General features: G+C 38.1%; 2 protein-coding genes across 11 annotated transcripts in view; one reads left to right on the forward strand and one right to left on the reverse strand.

Moving 5' to 3' along the window:
* The window catches only part of TRERF1 (transcriptional regulating factor 1), a 572,147-nt gene that overhangs the window by 295,450 nt on the left and 258,844 nt on the right, over positions 1-17,853 (reverse strand). The window lies entirely within an intron of this gene.
* The window catches only part of UBR2 (ubiquitin protein ligase E3 component n-recognin 2), a 115,760-nt gene that overhangs the window by 494 nt on the left and 97,413 nt on the right, over positions 1-17,853 (forward strand). For all 9 annotated transcript variants that reach the window (XR_009542950.1, XR_009542951.1, XM_060162901.1 and 6 more), the window contains exon 2: positions 9,182-9,441. Coding sequence is in view for 7 of the 9 variants with exons in the window: in XM_060162901.1 (XP_060018884.1) it covers positions 9,182-9,441 (260 nt within the window). In the remaining 2 variants the exon portion in view is untranslated. The remainder of the gene's footprint in view (positions 1-9,181; positions 9,442-17,853) is intronic.

Raw genomic sequence — 17,853 nt, forward strand, 5'->3', positions numbered from 1 at the left:
CCGCCGGCCTCGCCTTGTGGGTAACGGCCTGGGGAGGCCCCAGATCTTGCTCCTCTCCTTCCTTCTTTATCCACGAGTAGCCCGCAGCGCTGCTGGGTGCACCAGCCACCCTCACGTACCCTTTCGCTCTTCCATTATTTCTGCTTTCCCCCACACTCCCAGTAAGTCCCCAGCACAGGGCCTTTGCCCTTTATGTCAACTCTTAGAAGAGGGGAGGGAAAGACGCTTCCTGGTTTTTTGGGTACTTTGTCTTCCTGATTCATTTGCCTCCTCCTCTGAAACCTGCTACCTTATTTTGTTTCTGGGACCGCCCTAGGCACCAAAGGATGCCAGCGACACTGTTCACCCTCTTTACCTCTTCAGTGCGTTTTCGCACCGGTTTGGTCAGTCTACAACGTTGATGAATGTGCGGAAAGTAGTGTCTTGACACGTTAACTGAGTGTGAGAAAGTGGTAGTGGAGACTGGGAGATTAAAACAATAATTTGTCTAGGAGTTGGGGGTAGTTGGATGGAGAACAAACGTTATATAACTTTGAGAGAGCACCTCTCAGTAAATGGAAGCTAATAATGTGAGGTTTGGTCACAGCATAGTGGGAGCAGTTACGCCCCAAACTTAAAGCATTCAGACCTAGTCTTGTACTTAAACTGTAATACGAATATGCTGTATAAGTAGCAGAGTTGTAAAATAATTAATAAAACTCGATGGTATCTTTCCTCAAGGACAGGGAACACCCCCTAGAACAAATTGTCCATAATGATTCTGAATGGGCCAAAACAGCAGAGGCCCCACCTCTAGGGCCTCCAATTTAAAAAGCTCATAGGAAGGGAGTGACCTTTGAGCACAAGTCAACAATCTGAATGTTAGGAGCAAAATTGTTGTGGGGCTGTTGGTTAGTGAGGAGTTATTTTGGGTGAATTGATGAAGACACGAAACTCATAGTGGAAATAAATGTCAGGAGTAGAGGTGAAAAGTTTAAAGAAATACATTGTTGAATGATGCATCTTTGTTTGTTTGTTTGTTTTTAAACCAACTTGTTTAGTCTAGTTCTGTTTTCATTTACTTTCCGCTTAGTATTGCAACCCAAGGATTTTCCCCATCTGCCTTTTCATTTATCAAGAGGTTGAAAAAGAAAACGAAAGCAGTGTTCAAAGTAAATAGTAAAATGGTAATGACAGCTATTCGCTATCCATGTGATCTTATCAATATCTAGATTGATAGCTAATCTGTTATTTACCTCAAAAATTTTTTTTTACTCCCACCAAATTTTGTCTGTTGACCCAGTGATACAGGCTATGTACTCTGTTTTTCCAATTCTAAAAGTGCAAGCTGCTTTATACCTGAAACTAACACAACATTGTTAATGGACTATACTCCAATATAGAATAAAAATTAAAATAAACAAATAAAAGTGCAAGCTATCAAGTGATTAGAGCTTCTCCAGTTTGTTGAGGTTCCTGAGGAAACTAGTTATAAAACTGGTGCTAGAGAGCAATGCTCCTAGTCCTTGTGTAGTGAAATTCTCAGATGTAGTGGGGGAAATTAAGGAAAATGCAGTCAAAACTTATAAATTTGGACGTAATTCGAGTTTGTGAAGTTCACAGTCTGAGCTACATTTTAGTTTTGCTCTGTTTACTCTTCTTTTTAAAATTATTTATTTATTTATTAGGCTACGCCAGGTCTTTAGTTGCAGCATGCTTGATCTAGTTCCCAGACCAAGGATCAAACCCAGGCCCCCTGCATTGGGAGCACGGAGTCTTAAAGCGCTGGACCACCAGGGAAGTCCCTTTGCTCTGTTTACTTTTAAATGACTTTCTGAAAAATAAGATTAAAAAAAAATTTAGTCTGAAGGCCAACAAAATTTCTTAAAGAAGCGTTCATCTAATATTAAAATACAAGATTCTTGCAGCAGTATAATTTGCCCTTACTTTGTGAGGAGTTTATTGTTTGTATTTGATTAAAACAGCATAACACTTTACTGTTCTTTCAGCTTAGGCCCCAGCCCAGCCATTTATCACAAATTAAAATTAATTGGGGGACTTCCCTGGTGGTCCAGTGATTAAGACTCAGCGCTCCCAATGCAGGTGGCCCAGTTTCAATCCCTAGTCAGGGAAGTAGATCCCACATGCTGCAACTAAGAGTTCTCATGCTGCAACTAAATATCCTGCATGCTGCAACAAAGATCCCGTCTACCGCAACTAAGACCCAATACAGCCAAAAAAATAAATAAATATATTTTTTTAAATTAAAATGAATTAATAAAGTTTTCTCCGGTAAAAATAAATTTTAGAGAGGGTAAACAAGCAAAGCAGTTATTAACAGCCTTTAGACCTCTGTTGCTGATAATTTGTTGGGATCACATCCATCTAAAGTTACTTAATAATGACTAGTGGCATTTTTCGCACAATTTATTTACACACTTGCTTTTCTTATTTGTATTATGAAGAGGAAGGACTTTTTGTGATCCCATCTATTCTTACTAGAATGCCTCACAAATAAAAGTATTTAAGTACTACTCACTTCAATAATTTTAAGTTTAGGATATTAAAGTGGCCCTCTGTTGTAGTTTTTTCTTTTCCTTGATAGAGTTGATTCTACAAGTATGACTTCCCCAACACTTCTTGACTCTATCTACATTTCATGCTCCACAGATTTGATTATATGTTCCAGTGGATGATTATGATTTAAGAGGTACATATATTGTTTTTCCCCAAATCTGAAAGAAATACATATTCATTATAGAAGTCTTATGTAGAGTATTATACCTATATTGGTTACTTTTTGCCTTAAAATTTTCAACAGTTTTACATAAAATTCACGTATCTTACAATTCAAGTCAGTGGTTTTTAGTATATGCAGAGTTGTGCAGCCCTCACCACAATCAATTTTAGTACATTTTCATCACTGCAAAAAAGAAATCCTATATCCATTAGCTATACACTCCCCATTTTCTCCTAGCCTCCCAAACTCTAGGCCCACTGCTGACCTATTTCTTTGTCTCCATAGATTTGTCTATTCTGGAAATTTCATGTAAACAGAATCATGTAATATGTTGTCTTTTGTGACTGGCTTCTTTCACTTAGCATAAGTTTTTAAGGTTCGTCCATGTTGCAGCATGTATCATCAATACTTCATTCCTTTTTACTGCCAAATGATAGTCCATTACGTGGATATACCATATTTTATTTATCCATTCATCCGTTGATGGATGTTTGGATTATTTCTACTTTGTGGATATTATGAATTGTGCTATGGTGAACATTTCTGTACAATTTTTTATGGGGACATATGTTTTCATTTCTCTTGGGCATATACCCAGGAGTGGAATTGCTGGGTCAGGAATTGCTAGACTAAAATGGCTGCATCATTTTACCTTCCCACTAGCAGATGTGAAGTTTTCAGTGGGTTTTTTCACATCCTTGCCAGCACTAGTTAATTGTCTGTCTTTTTGATTATAGCCATTCTGTTAGGTGTAAAGTGGCATCTCCTTGTAGTTTTGATTTGTATCAGTATTTCCCTCGTGACTCATGATGTTGAACATCTTTTCATAAGCTTATTGGCTATTTGTATATCTTCTTTGGAAGTGTCAATTCAGATCTTTTGCCTATTTTTTCATTTTGTCTTCTGTTTTTTGCCTATTTTTAAATTAGATTCTCTTGTTTTTTATTACTGAGTTTCTGTATTATTTTGATTTGTGAATGTTTTTACTTCATTTCTAGAACTCTTAATATGATTTGTTTTAAATTTTTCTTAGTTCTAATTTTTTCTTAGTATAGTCCCGAAAGCTCCATTTTGGCCCTAGCAATTGTTGTTTTAGATTGTTGTTTTGTAGTTAACTTACATGTTGGTTATCCTTGTTCGAAAACAAAATCAAATGTGCTTAAATAGAGTACAATTTTAATTTGGCATAGAATAATTAGATACTGTGATAAAAGGCTAACCCCTAGGGATTCTTTGATTTTTGTGTTTATTGTACTTGCTCTCTATCCCAAGGCTGAAATTAGCTTTCAAAAAAAGGCGAGCTCCTGCAAACATTGTCATAACATGTTTACTTTAGTGGAATGAGTTGACAGTTTCTCTACTTCCGTTATTGAGGACTTCTAATAAGATAGTGCTTATTACTCTGGTGTGCACATTAGTGTGACAGCCACAAGTGTCTGAAATAAGGACAGATTAACATGCAACCAAATTAGAAATATCAATAATTCTTCATGTTGAAGAAACAGTTACAGTTAGCTTATATTACTGAGATCTGATATGAAAAGCTATAGGTTTTCTTTCTTTTGAGAAATATGTGAACCATTATTCTTAAAGGCAGCCAGAAATTTTCTGGCAGCCAGAAATTTTCTCTTCACAACTTTTTTTTTTTAATCTATAGCGTCGCTAACCACTAATTCTATATTTCTGGTATAGATTTTTTCATGTAAAGGTGTCTTGCTTTATATATTAAGTGTTTATTATTTAATAAAGTTAAAATCCCAAATCAGGTGGTTTTTTGTTTGATTTTGTTTGTTTTGTTTTGCGAGTGGGCTTTCTCTAGTTGGTGGTGAGCGGGGTCTACTCTTCGTTGTGGTGTGTGGGCTTCTCATTGCAGTGGCTTTTTTTTTTGCAGAGCATGGGCCCTAGACGTGTGGGCTTCAGTAGTTGTGGCACACGGGCTCAGTAGTTGTGGTTCACGGGCTCTAGAGCGCAGGCTCATTAGCTGTGGTGCACTCTATGTGCTCTGTGGCACGTGGGATCTTCCCAGACCAGGGCTTGAACCCGTGTCCCCTGCATTGGCAGGCGGATTCTTAACCACTGTGCCACCAGGGAAGTCCTGTGAGGTGGTTTTAAATGGAGCATATGCCTGCCTTTCTTGAAACAGACTTTTGTGTCTTGTTAATAATTTATAATAATATATAATAAAAGATATTTAGAGTAAAATGCTTGTTTTACTAATGATATATTTTGTATAAGGCAACTGATTTTTTTTCCTTAACCAGAAGCTGATATTAGTTTCTGAATTTTTTGTTTAAGAAATCTGTGAACAGATTTGACCCATCAGTGTTGTTAGAGCCACAAGACAACATAATTTCTTTTAGAAAGCATCACCCTTTATCCTCCCTGGATTAAAATTCTGCAAAAGTGATATTTTAAGAGAAATGGGAACATAAAATATAAAACAAAAAATTGCTGTTAAAATAAAACCTTTAAATGTGTTGTAAATTAAAATTGAAGCATAGTTTTCTAGGATTGTGGAGGTGAATTCTTGAATCTGAATGCTTAATTTTTCATCCATAAACAATAAATTGCTTAGGATAATTTGACTGCATTCATATTTTGAATTAGGGTTTGCTGACAATGGGTGAAAACCCCTTTGATGTGGCCAAAAACATGTTTTTTAGCTCAAAGAATTAGATTTTTGTTTGCTTTTTGGTTGACTCTGTCTTTTACTATTGACTATCTTTTTTTTTTTTCTCGTTTGTTTTATAATTACTGAACTTAATGTGTGTGTGTGTGTGTATAATTTTGATTTGGAGCCACTTCTCCTTGTAAGACCTTATACTCTTGTCTTACAGTGTTAGACATCTCTTGAACAATCTTTAAACCTATGGGATTGTCTCACCAGAAGTACTGTTTTAAGAGTAATTTAGTCTCTTTCCTACTTGCATAAAGCAAACACAGCAAAATTAATAACATTTAGAAAGGATTGTTTCACTTCCGGGGTGAAAAGTTTTTCACTGTTACAAGTTTCCATCCAGCCCCTTAACTTATGAAGAGATTTTTACATTTTTAGGAAAAGTTCTCTAAAATGTGAAATTGACTAGAAAGGTAGTATATATCACCTCATGAATATGTAAAATCTCTCTATATATGTTATTTTTTCAGAGGAAGGAAGTGAGCTGAAGATTGTGCAAGTAATAGTTAAAAAGAAGACCTTATACTCTTGTCTTAACAGTGTTAGACATCACATAAACGTAAACTTTTTTTTTTTAATTAATTTTTTTTGGAGCATAGCTGCTTTACAATGTTGTGTTAGTTTCTCCTGTACAGCAAAATGAATCAGCTATATATATACATATATCCCCTCTTTTTTGGATTTCCTTCCCATTTAGGTCAACACAGTGCATTAAGTAGAGTTCCCTGTGCTATACAGTATGTTCTCATTAGTTGTCTGTTTTATACATACTATCAGTAGTGTATATGTGTCAGTCCCAATCTTCATAAACTCTTTTTTAACAAGGATGTAATTTGAAATTTAGGTTGTAATCTATAGGTAAACATTGGACTTATGAGTTAACAGTTAACTGCATTTTTGTAGAAGTGAGTTGTTTCATATTTTCTGATTTCAAATTTTCACTTGGTTTAGAGCCAAAATGAGCAGGTCTTAATGACATAATTTGTAACTAAATAAATTATGTTTATTTGGAGGACAAATAAACACAGATGGAATTGGCATGGGAAGCAGGAATAAATAAATGACAGAATATAGGGGAAAGCCTTAGGACTTAAGGAAATAGAAAGGGAAAAGAAAGGAGGTGGTTTGAAGGATGCCTATATAGGACTTATTTGGTTTGGTTTTTAAGAACCTGCAGGCCTGGATCTGCTTTATTTCTGTGTCCATTGAAGCCACGTTCCATTAAAGCCAAACATCTTTCTGTAATGTCAATGTTAAGTGACAGTCAGTAGTATATACATATTTATAGTCATTCAGTTAACGGATTTTACTAACTGCCCACTGGGGCTTGGTTCTGTTTTAGACATGGGGGATAGGGGAACAGGAGATGGGGGTGAGGAAGAGGCTAAGAAGACGTCTTAGAGAAAGTGAAACATAAACTGAGATCTGAAGAATGAGTAGATAACAGCCCTGTAAAGCAGAGAGAGAGGAGCAATACTGATCAGGAGGAGGAAACTGGAAAGTATGATACAAGGCAAAGGACCTTGTAAACCAGGGGTCCTCAACCCCCGGGCTGAGGACCGGTAGTGGTCCACAGCTTGTCAGGAGCTGGGCTGCACAGCAGGAGGTGAGCAGCAGGCGAGCCAGCGAAGCTTCATCTGCCGCTCCCCATCGCTAGCATTACCGTCTGAACCACTCCCCCACCCGCCGTCTGTGGAAAAATTGTCTTCCATTAAACCAGTCCATGGTGCCAAAACGTTTGGGGACCGCTGTTGTAAACCATGTCAGTGGACTTGATTTGACCCTAAATAGAAGGGGAAGCTGAATGACATGATCAGACTGGCATTTTGCAAGAAACACTCTGGTAGTGAGGTTGGAAAAATGGACTGTAGAGGGACCAGACTAGTGGGGATTACTAGTTAGGACACAGTTGCATTAATCCTTGCAAAAGACAGGAGTGGGGAGTTTGGACTAGGGTAGTGGAAGTAGTGCCACCGGAGATGGAGAGAAAGAAATGGATGGATTCAACAGATACTTAGGAGGCCTAATAGACAAGACATGATGACTAATTGGATGTTGGGGTGAGGAAAAAAGATTTCTGAGTTTTTCTGGTTTGGATACCTGGGTAGATGCTGGTGTCTGAAATAGAGAAATGGAGAAAATAGCAGGGTGTTTTTTGTGGTGTGGGAGATCATGAGTTCAATTTTGGACATATTGAGTTGGTGTCTGAAAGGAAAAACTGTTTCTTCCTTTTCTTTTTATTCTCACATCAATACTTCCGGCCGCCAAACGTGTGTGTGTGTGTGGGGTGGTGGTGGTGGTGGTGGTTTCCTACACCAGGCAATTCTCTCGTTCTCAGCAGACACCAGTTGGGTGTCCTACAACTCAGTCAGTTCTGACACTGTACACCTGCAGTTAGCATCAGATCCCACAGATTAAGGGCTCAGTCCCACAAGGCTGCCCCGCTTCACTACTGCAGATGCCAATCACAAGCAGTGGGTCCTCAGGTTACCCACAACTTATGTTGCAAATTAGGGGGTTCCCATGATCCCCTCTTTGGGTTCGATAATCTTCTAGAATGGCTCACAAAACTCAGGGAAACAGTTTATTTACTAGATTACTTATTATAAAATGATACAACTCAGGAACAGCCAGATGGAATAGAGCAAGGTATGTGGGAAGGGGTGTGGAGCTTCCATGCCCTCTCTGGGCGTGCCAGCACCTCTGTTTGTTCATCAACCAAGGAGATCTCTGAACCCCGACATTTTTGGATTTTTATGGAGGCTTTGTGCCTCCATAGGCATGATGATCAAATGATTGGTCATTAGTGCTTAACTCCACCTCCAGCACCTCTCCCTTCCCTGAAGTTGGTTGGGGTGGAGACTGTAAGTTCCACCCTACTAATCATGTGGCTAGTTCCCCTGGCAACTAGCTTCCCATCTTTAGGGGCTTTCCAAAACTCACCTTAGTAATATCAACTCAGGCCTGATTGAAGGGGGCTTGTTATGAATAGCAAAAGACATTCCTTTCACTTTTATCTCACATATCACTTAGGAAATTGGAAGATTTTTAAGAGCTCTGTGCTAGGAATGAGAAGACCAAATATGTTTTTCTTATCATAATATCACAGTATCTGTTAGATATCTAAGTATAATTATCACAGGTAGTAGGACATGAAAGTTTGGGGACAGGGGAAAGTGACTTTTTAAAATGTTTTTAACAGGGAGAGCAAAGCAGAAAGGGCTTATAGAGAGGTTGATCAGGGAATAAAGATATAATCGATAGAACAAACTCTCTTATGGACTGACATTCATAAGAGACTGGCGTGTCCTTTATAATCATTGAGAAATAGAATTAGTGTATTGGCTGTTCATGTTCACTGTATGCTCTTCCTGTCAGCAAACCGACAGGAGAATCCAGATCACAATCAGAATATCATTTGAGCAAAGCATTAGAAATTAGAAAGGAAGTCAGATGGGCTCAATGGCTAGTGTCTTACAAGATGATATGTTGTGGTCATTTTCCTGTATTGCCTACAGAAGGTTGCTTCAAGAGTCATTTTGAGGAGATGGGCTCGTTCCACTTTACTTTCACTTTAAGTTGAATTTTAAAATACTGGGCATTTTAGTAAAATTCTAAATTGAGTTTTATCCTTTTTTGGAAAGAAGACATGCAGTGATGAATGTCAATAAAATAATTTATAAGACTCATTATTTTTGCACCTAAAAGAAAATAGAGTATGTTTATTCAAATTAGCAGTTTATTGACCTTGTTTAAAACTATTTTTTCTTTTTTCTTTTTTAAAGAAATGGCTGCAAGCAACTGACCTCACTAGAGAAGTGAACCAGCATTTGGCTCACTATGTACCCAAAATCTACTGCAGGGGTCCCAACCCTTTTCCACAGAAAGAAGACATGTTGGCACACCAAGTTTTGTTGGGACCAATGGAATGGTACCTTTGTGGTGAAGATCCTGAGTTGGGATTTTCAAAACTTGAACAAACAAACAAACCTTCTCATCTTTGTGGTCGTGTTTTTAAAGTGGGAGAACCTACATACTCTTGCAGGTAAGATATTGTCATTTTCTTTCTTTCCTTGTTTTTACTTGACTTTTTTATTCCTGAAACCTTACATTTTTGTTTTCAAATTATGAAATATCAGTATTATATATGTATATATGTGTGTTAGTTTCCACAACAAATAAATGTGTCTTAATAAATTATTATAAACAAACATTATATAATTATTTTCCAGGTCAAGATATAGAACATCACCAGCATTCCAGAAACCCATTGTGTACTTTATTCCTCCCCCATAATTAGCTCCTACCTTGACTCTTGTAATAATCACTTCCTTGCTTTTTTTTTTTAACACGGGCCTCTCACTGTTGTGGTCTCTCCCGTTGCGGAGCACAGGCTCTGGACGCACAGGCTCAGCGGCCATGGCTCACAGGCCCAGCCGCTCCGCGGCATGTGGGATCCTCCCGGACCGGGAAACGAACCCGCGTCCCCTGCATCGACAGGTGGACTCTCAACCACTGCGCCACCAGGGAAGCCCACTTCCTTGCTTTTCTTGATGGTTACAGTGATTCTTTTTGATGTTCGAATTATCCTACATTTGACCTTTGAGAGCCCCGTTACACTAGCTTCTTTGCCCTTTTCACATGCCTTTATCAGTTTTTGAGTGCCTCTGCTTTCTGGCATAAGATGTCCACACCTCACTTTGTACTTACTCTGACCCATATGTAGAATCAGCCATTTATGCAGGGAATTTCCTTTTAGTTGGGAATGTTAGTTAGAAATCATGATGTGGGTGCTATATGTACTTACTGCTACTAGGTTGAGTTTTTTTTTTTTTTTTTTTGATTTCTTGTTGAGAATTAAGTATACAAGGGTAGAAGATGGAGAGGAAAGTGCTCTGTCTCCCTTTATGACTATCTACTCCTGTTTCTCAGAACTAATCATTGTTAACATACTTTTATATGTCCTTCCAGAAATTTTCTATGCATGTACATGCCCACATATGGGGCTATCTTAGACATACACATACGCACACATACATAGAAAAGGGAATACGTTAGCTATACTGGGCTAAATTTTCCTTTCTCTATTTAACAAAATCTTGACATTGACATCTGTCCATATCAGCTGATATAGCTAGGTAATATTCCATTGTTTGGATATACTATTGATAAAGTCATTTTTTTTCTTAAGACTTTTTCCCATACAACTTAAATTTAATAAGCTTAATTTTGGTTAAGACCTCCGGGTGTCTATGGTAATCTTTCTTTATCAGCATGGTTAGAATACCGATAGAGATCTTTTTATATATTGAAAGGCTGTTAGATCTAGTTTTTTGTCTATACAGAAACCTCTTTGAGTCCTTTATTGGTGTTTGGAGCAGTAGATCTAGTTCAGCCTCATGATTTACAGATGAGAAAACTGAGATCCAATTGTTGTAGTACCATCCTTTGTAGCAAAAAGATCCAGTTCCAAAGAAGGCATTTGTATGTCATGTCTTTTAATCGTCAATCTGGAATGTTGCCTCGGTTTTTCTTTGACTTTCATGATCTTGACATTTTGAAGATTACAGGCCATTTATTTTGTAAATGTACATCAATTTGGGTTTGTCTGATACTCTTCATGATTAGAGTCAGGTTGCCTCTTTCACAGAAATATTGCAGAAATCACGTGTTCTCATTGTATCCTATCTAGTAGCATATGATTTTGATTTGGTTCAATAACTCTTTAAGTTTGATCACTTGATTAAGCGGATTTCTGCAAGGCTTCTCCACTGTAAGTTACTCTTTTTCCCTCTTTAATCAGTAAGTATTTGGTGGGGAGATACTTTGAGACTATTAAATATCCTGTTTCTTATCAATGTTCAGTTTTTTAATTTATTTATATCAGTATATGTTCATGGAGCTCCATTATTCTTGTGGTCAAAATTGTTCTAGATTTGACCAGTGGGAGACCCTTCAAGATGTCTTTGTTGTTTTTCATGTCCCCATCATTCTTTGAGCACTTCCTTTTTCTTTCTGACACAAGATATTTTGGACACATCTTGGGCTTTTCCCTACCTCAGCCCTGAAATGAACCATTTCTCTAAGGAGCCTAGTTCTTTTTTAGTAGAGATTAATGTTCAGAAATAAGATACTAAGTGTGCCTGTTGCCATTGGTATGTCACTAATCCCAGGCCCTGTCAGTGGATCTATGTATCTGTAGGTCTCTCTAGTTCCAGTCCAACACCACAGGATTCTTTCTTGTTTTCTTCCTTCGCATATTTTAACTCCCTTCTCTGCTGATGTCATATGTGTCTATGTGTGGGGTCCATCCCAGGGGAGAACAGGTTGGTGCAGGTTTGAATGCTTTGTAGGAAGGCCTTGATTAAATTGACAGAGTTCTGAGAGCTTCCATTACTAGAAGAAGAAGTAGGAAGAATTGTGTTTTCAACAGTGTTCATGGAATAGGCTTTTGGGAGTTTGGAGGAGTGGAGGTGGGATGACGGGAGGAGGAGTATATCTATTCCCTCAATGAAAGTGGTGCACTGAAAAGCTGTTTGCCTGTACTTGAAGATTAAGTGTGCCTAAAGGATTTGTGGATGAAACCAAGTCAGGGATGATCTCAGCTGAGTTTTCCTGTATGTGCATGGTGGAGTTTGGACTTGGATGTGTCAGTCTGGAGTTTCTTTGAGATATAAAATCATTTTACTAGAGCATGGAGGTATAGGTTAATCCATTCATACCTGTCCTGGGACTCTAACTGTATATTTAGAGGATGTATAGAATTAATGAAAAGGAAGGCACCTTGGGTAAGGGGATTGCCTCATGGTTTGAGGAGAGAACTTTCATTTTCATGACATCATCTAAAGGGTCACAAGGATACATTTATTAAGGATAGGCAACACCAAGAACAGCGTTGGCCACTGCTTTTTAAAAATTGACTTGAAAAACTAATATAATAGGCAAAACATGTATTTTGTTGTGTCTCTCAAGAGGTACAAAAGTATATGCCATGAAAGGTACCCTCTCCCACTCATCCCTTAATTTCCCTGTTCCCTTATCCAGGGGTGACCACTGTTACTAGTTTCTTGGGTATTCATCTAGATATCATATGAATATCTAGATCCAAACATTTATACTTTTTTCAATAAATGCTAGCATACCACATAAACTGTTTTCATCTTGCTTATTTCATTTAAAATTTGTCCGTCAGATTGTTAAATAACATATATAGAGAGAGCTGACTTTGTCTTATCTTTTTAATGGCTGGTTATTATTCTCTTGTATGGATGTTCTGTTCTTTACCTACTTGTCTTCTATTAGTAGACATTTAGGTTGTTTCTGGGACTATAAATAATACTGCATTATTATACTTTGTGTCTTTGTGCACGTGTAGAAGTATATACACAGGATACATTCCTAGAAGTAGAATTTTGGGATGGAAGGATGCATGCATTTATTTCCTTTTAACAGCCGGTAGCAAAAACTTAACAAATGAAAAGGAGATATAATACCCTAGTTGGAGGAGGAAAGGCAGAGTGGAAAACAAACAACAGAAACTGCTATAGTTATGATGGAAGAGATTGGAAAATGTCTTTCAGCCAGCCTTATGAGGGGAAGAAACCAGGGAGCAGAGGATAGGCTGTGGCAGCCAGAAAGAAGAGGCAGATTGGCCAATTCCCTGAACTACTGAAGAAAGAAAGCAGTATCTGGGGACCTGCACTTGGACAGACAAGTAGCCTGGAATGGGGGAGAGGGATATAATATATGATGGCCCCACTAGGACTCAAGTTTGAACCAGACTCTTAGAGGATATTTCTAAACTTTGTTGTGGCTTGAAGTTGGCCGACTCCAGGTTAAGGGCCCAGACTTCCACAAGACTGTCTAAAATACAGCTGCAAGTTTGGGGAACCCGAGAGCCATCCTCAGTTCTCATCAGCTGGCTACAAATTTCAGGCATCTCCATAGACTACTTGAGGTTGCATAATTCACTAGAACAACTCACAACTCAGGAAAATGCTGCACTTATGATTAAAGTTTTATCATAGCAAAAAGACACAAATCAGAACCAGCCAAAGGGCAAGATTTGCAAGTGCTAAGTTTTTGTTGTTCTCAGTGACATGTTATTATCCTCCTGGCACATTAATGCTTGACAACACACAGAGTATTGCCAACCAGGGAAGCTCACCCAAGCTTAGGTGTCCAGAGTTTTTATTGGGTTTCATTATATAGGCATGATTAATTAAATCATTGCCCACATGACTCAATATCCAGCTCTACTTCCCTTCCCAGAGGTGGGGCTAATATTATGTGCCTGAAAACCCCAGCCCTTTAATTACGTGGTTGATTTTTCTGATATGGCCAACCTCCACTCTAAGTTATCTCATTAGTATAAACTTTCAGATATGTGGGGGACGGGTGGGAGCATGACTAGCAAAGACACTATCACATGGGAAATTTCGAGGATTTACAGGTTACCTCCTAGGAACCCTAGACAAAGGTCAGCCATATTCTTTATCACACAGTTGTTGAGAAGGTAAATGAGGTCCTTTGTGTAGTGCTTTCCACGGTACTTGGTACATAGTAAACTCTTAGTAAATGGCCATGCTGGGGTCCTGAGGATGAATGTCTTATGTTAAAAGTAGGTGTTCCCGTGAAACCCAGGACCCTGATAAAATGACAATGGAGTCTATTACTTGGAAAGATGAAATATGGTTGTTGGAATTCTGGGAGAGTTTGTAAACTGACCCTTCAGGATAAAGGTGACTTATGTCTATAGGGTGGAGGTCTTCTTTAGCCAGAAAAAATGATATTCAGGAGTCTTTTATGTTTAGTACTTAGAAAAGGAGTCTGTGAAGGGAATTAGGTTAATTTTTCTGTTATTTGTTCATTGTTTCTAAAATTGTGTAGGTCCCAAATTATCTCTCTGAAGCCTCTGTGATGTCAGAAAAAGCTGTGTTTTCAGGCAGTGGGCTAATGTTTATATTTGTCTGTACTTAGTTCTCTATTAGGAAAAATGTAATCAAACCTGTCACTTGTTATTTCTTTCTAAATAGAGGTGGTTGTTTTTTTGTGTTTTTTTTAACATCTTTATTGGAGTATAATTGCTTTACAATGGTGTTAGTTTCTGCTTTATAAAAAAGTGAATCAGCTATACATATACATATATCCCCATATCTCCTCCATCTTGCCTCTCCCTCCCACCCTCCCTATCCCACCCCTCTACGTGATCACAAAGCACTGAGCTGATCTCCCTGTGCTATGCAGCTGCTTCCCACTAGCTATCTGTTTTACATTTGGTAGTGTATATATGTCCATGTCACTCTCTCACTTCGTCCCAGCTTACCCTTGCCTCTCCCCACGTCCTCAAGTCCATTCTCTACGTCTGCGTCTTTATCACCCTGTGAGGTGATTGTTATTAGGGGCAATCATCTTAGTGTTGATGTTGATCATAGCTATGTATATTTTGACATCTCATAACCATTAAGAAAAATAAAATACTAGTAAAATATGAAATCATACTTTGGTGTATGGTTTACATTTTAACTTAAACTAAGCTAGATTTAGTTCCATTGTTTTTGTTGTATAGTTAAATTAAAAACATTCTTTTTTAACATTTAAAAACTTACTGCATGAATGTTATAGATTACCAGAATTTGGGGTTGGGAGTTATGCTGCCACCAGTTAGGAATATTCTTAGCATATGTTTCCAGATAGTACTTTATGATGCTTTATTATAAACTTTATTAAACAGTTTTGCTTGTTTAACTTTTTTTAACTCCAATTCTGTCAATAATGATGGATAAGGTTATGCTAAAAATAACAAACAACCCTACAATCTCAGAGACTTTAAATATCCAAAATACATTTATTATTCAGACTGTGTGACCAATTCAGATCAGTGGGGGTGATGAGTGGAGGGTTCTACTCTAGGTAGTTACTTCATACCATGTAACATCTCCATAAACTTAATGTTTTTAGGGTTCACCACAGCAAGGGAAGAGGAGGGTCTTGCACAGCAGATAAATTGCCCTGGCTCAGAAATGATGTCCATGCCTACATCCCTTTAGCTAGAACTAGTTAGAAGGCCTCTGTCCAACTGCAAAACAGGGCAGGGAAGTGTAATTCTCCTATGTCTGTAAGAGATGCAAACTTGGAAGTGGATGAACATTAGAAGTGTTTTCAGTGATCTTCAGGGTTTGGGGGTTATTTTTCCTCCCTCACAGAGTTGTTAGGATAAAATGAGATAACGTGTATAAAAGCACTTGGGGAACTATAAGGAATTTTTTTTTTTCCCCCCAGTACGCGGGCCTCTCACTGTTGTGGCCTCTCCCGTTGCGGAGCACAGGCTCCGGACGCCCATGGCTCACGGGCCCAGCCGCTCCACGGCATGTGGGATCTTCCCGGACCGGGACACGAACCCGTGTCCCCTGCATCGGCAGGCGAACTCTCAACCACTGCGCCACCAGGGAAGCCCTATAAGGAATTTTTGTATGTAAGATTTTTTAAGCGCAATACTCAGTCTTAAAATACATTACTGAGCCATGAGTAATATCTTAAGCAGAGGGATAGAGATGGTTTCATTCCTTTTCTGTTTGGAAATATAAAGCTCTAATATGGAAGAACCACTTATTTCTAGTAAGAAGAGTTGTTTGTTAGTTTCTTGCTTTTTAGAAAACTTGAACACTTGATCTCTTTTTAGGAGAGTTCTATTTTAAGACTGGGTTTTTTTTTTTGGCTGCATTGGGTCTTCATTGCTGCATGCGGGCTTTCTCTAGTTGCGGCGAGCAGGGGCTCCTCTTCGTTGTGGTGCACGGGCTTCTCATTGAGGTGGCTTCTCGTTGCAGAGCACAGGCTCTAGGTGCGCGGGCTTCAGTAGTTGCAGCATGTGGGCTCAGTAGTTGTGGCTCGCAGGCTCTAGAGCGCAGGCTCAGTTGTGGCACACAGGCTTAGCTGCTCTGTGGCATGTGGGATCTTCCCGGACCAGGGCTTGAACCCATGTCCCCTGCATTGGCAGGTGGATTCTTAACCACTGCGCCACCAGGGAAGTTCCTAAGACTGTTTCTTTTTAACATGAATGGTCCAGAGATTGAAATGAATGCTGTGTTAGTTTAAAAAATATTGGTTACCTCTAATTATGGATGTGACACATGAATGAAATTATACTGTATGTATTGTAAATGTGTCTTTTTTTCATGAAACAATTTGTCTTAGAGATCTTTCCCAGTCAGTATATATAAATCTCCATCATTCTTTTAACTGCTGTGTTTCCATAGTAAGGACAGGCCATGATTTATTTGATTGCCCTGTTTATTAATGAAATTAGAAATCGGTATATTTTAGGATTTTTTTTTTCTGTAGCAAACTGCACCACAAAGAATATTGTGTACCTATTTGTATACTTCTCTTTTTATACCCATTTCAGTATTTTCCAAGGGAGATACCTAGAAATAAAATTTCAATGCTGTATATTATCACTGTGGCCTTCAATATATTGGAATTTCCCTTGTCTACCTTGCTGTCTCCAACCTAGGAAAATAACAGGGAGTGGGAAGTTGATATCTCCTAGATAGGTTGGATTCCTGTGGTTGTCTAAAATGAATCTTGTATTCTTGGTTTGGACATTTGTGATCATTTTTATTTATTTATTTTTTATGCACCAGTTTGGTGCAAGATCGAACATAGGAGTATGTGGGGTATAATATCAACTTTACACGTATGCCTTTGTCCAGATGTTAGGAAATAATAGAGGTATGAATAGATTACTGGTAATCCTTTTGGGTAAGGAGACTTGGATTTATATCAACAAAATTTTCCTATTGATACCCTATTTGAGTTCTTTATTTTTTAGGGGAAAATTTATATATTTCAAAAGGCACAAATCTTAATTGTACATTTTTGACAATAGTTAACCTCATGTAACTCACATCCTCCCAAGATAGAGAACATTTTCATCTAACTAGAGATTTCCTTAACAGCTCCAGCCCTTAGGTAACCACTATTCTGATATTTTCACCTTAGATTAGTTTTGTCCATTCTAGAACTTCATCAAAATGAAATCATGCTGTTTGGTGCCTGGCTTCTTTTACTCAGCATAATATATATCTGATTCATTCATGATCCTATGATTATTAGAGATTGTTTCCATTTTTATTGCTGAGTAGTTGTCCATTGTATGAGTGTATTGTAATTGCCCATAATCCATTGTACTACTGATGAACATTTGAGTTGTTTCAGTTTGAGGGTATCATAAATAAGGCTTCTATGACTTCTTTTTTATCAGCTCATTCTACTTTTTGGTAGATACTTTAAATATTTAGAGCTAAGGAAAATGGTTTATTTCATGAATCATATCAGCTTATGCCAACATTATATTAAATGCAACATATTAAAGTATTAGGCATTATTATTTTGTACTCGACTATAAATCTGTGTGTTTAAAGTACCAAATAAGGGAATTCCCTGGCGGTCCAGTGGT

The sequence above is a fragment of the Lagenorhynchus albirostris genome, chromosome 10, assembly GCF_949774975.1.
Source record: "Lagenorhynchus albirostris chromosome 10, mLagAlb1.1, whole genome shotgun sequence".
NCBI lineage: Eukaryota > Metazoa > Chordata > Mammalia > Artiodactyla > Delphinidae > Lagenorhynchus > Lagenorhynchus albirostris.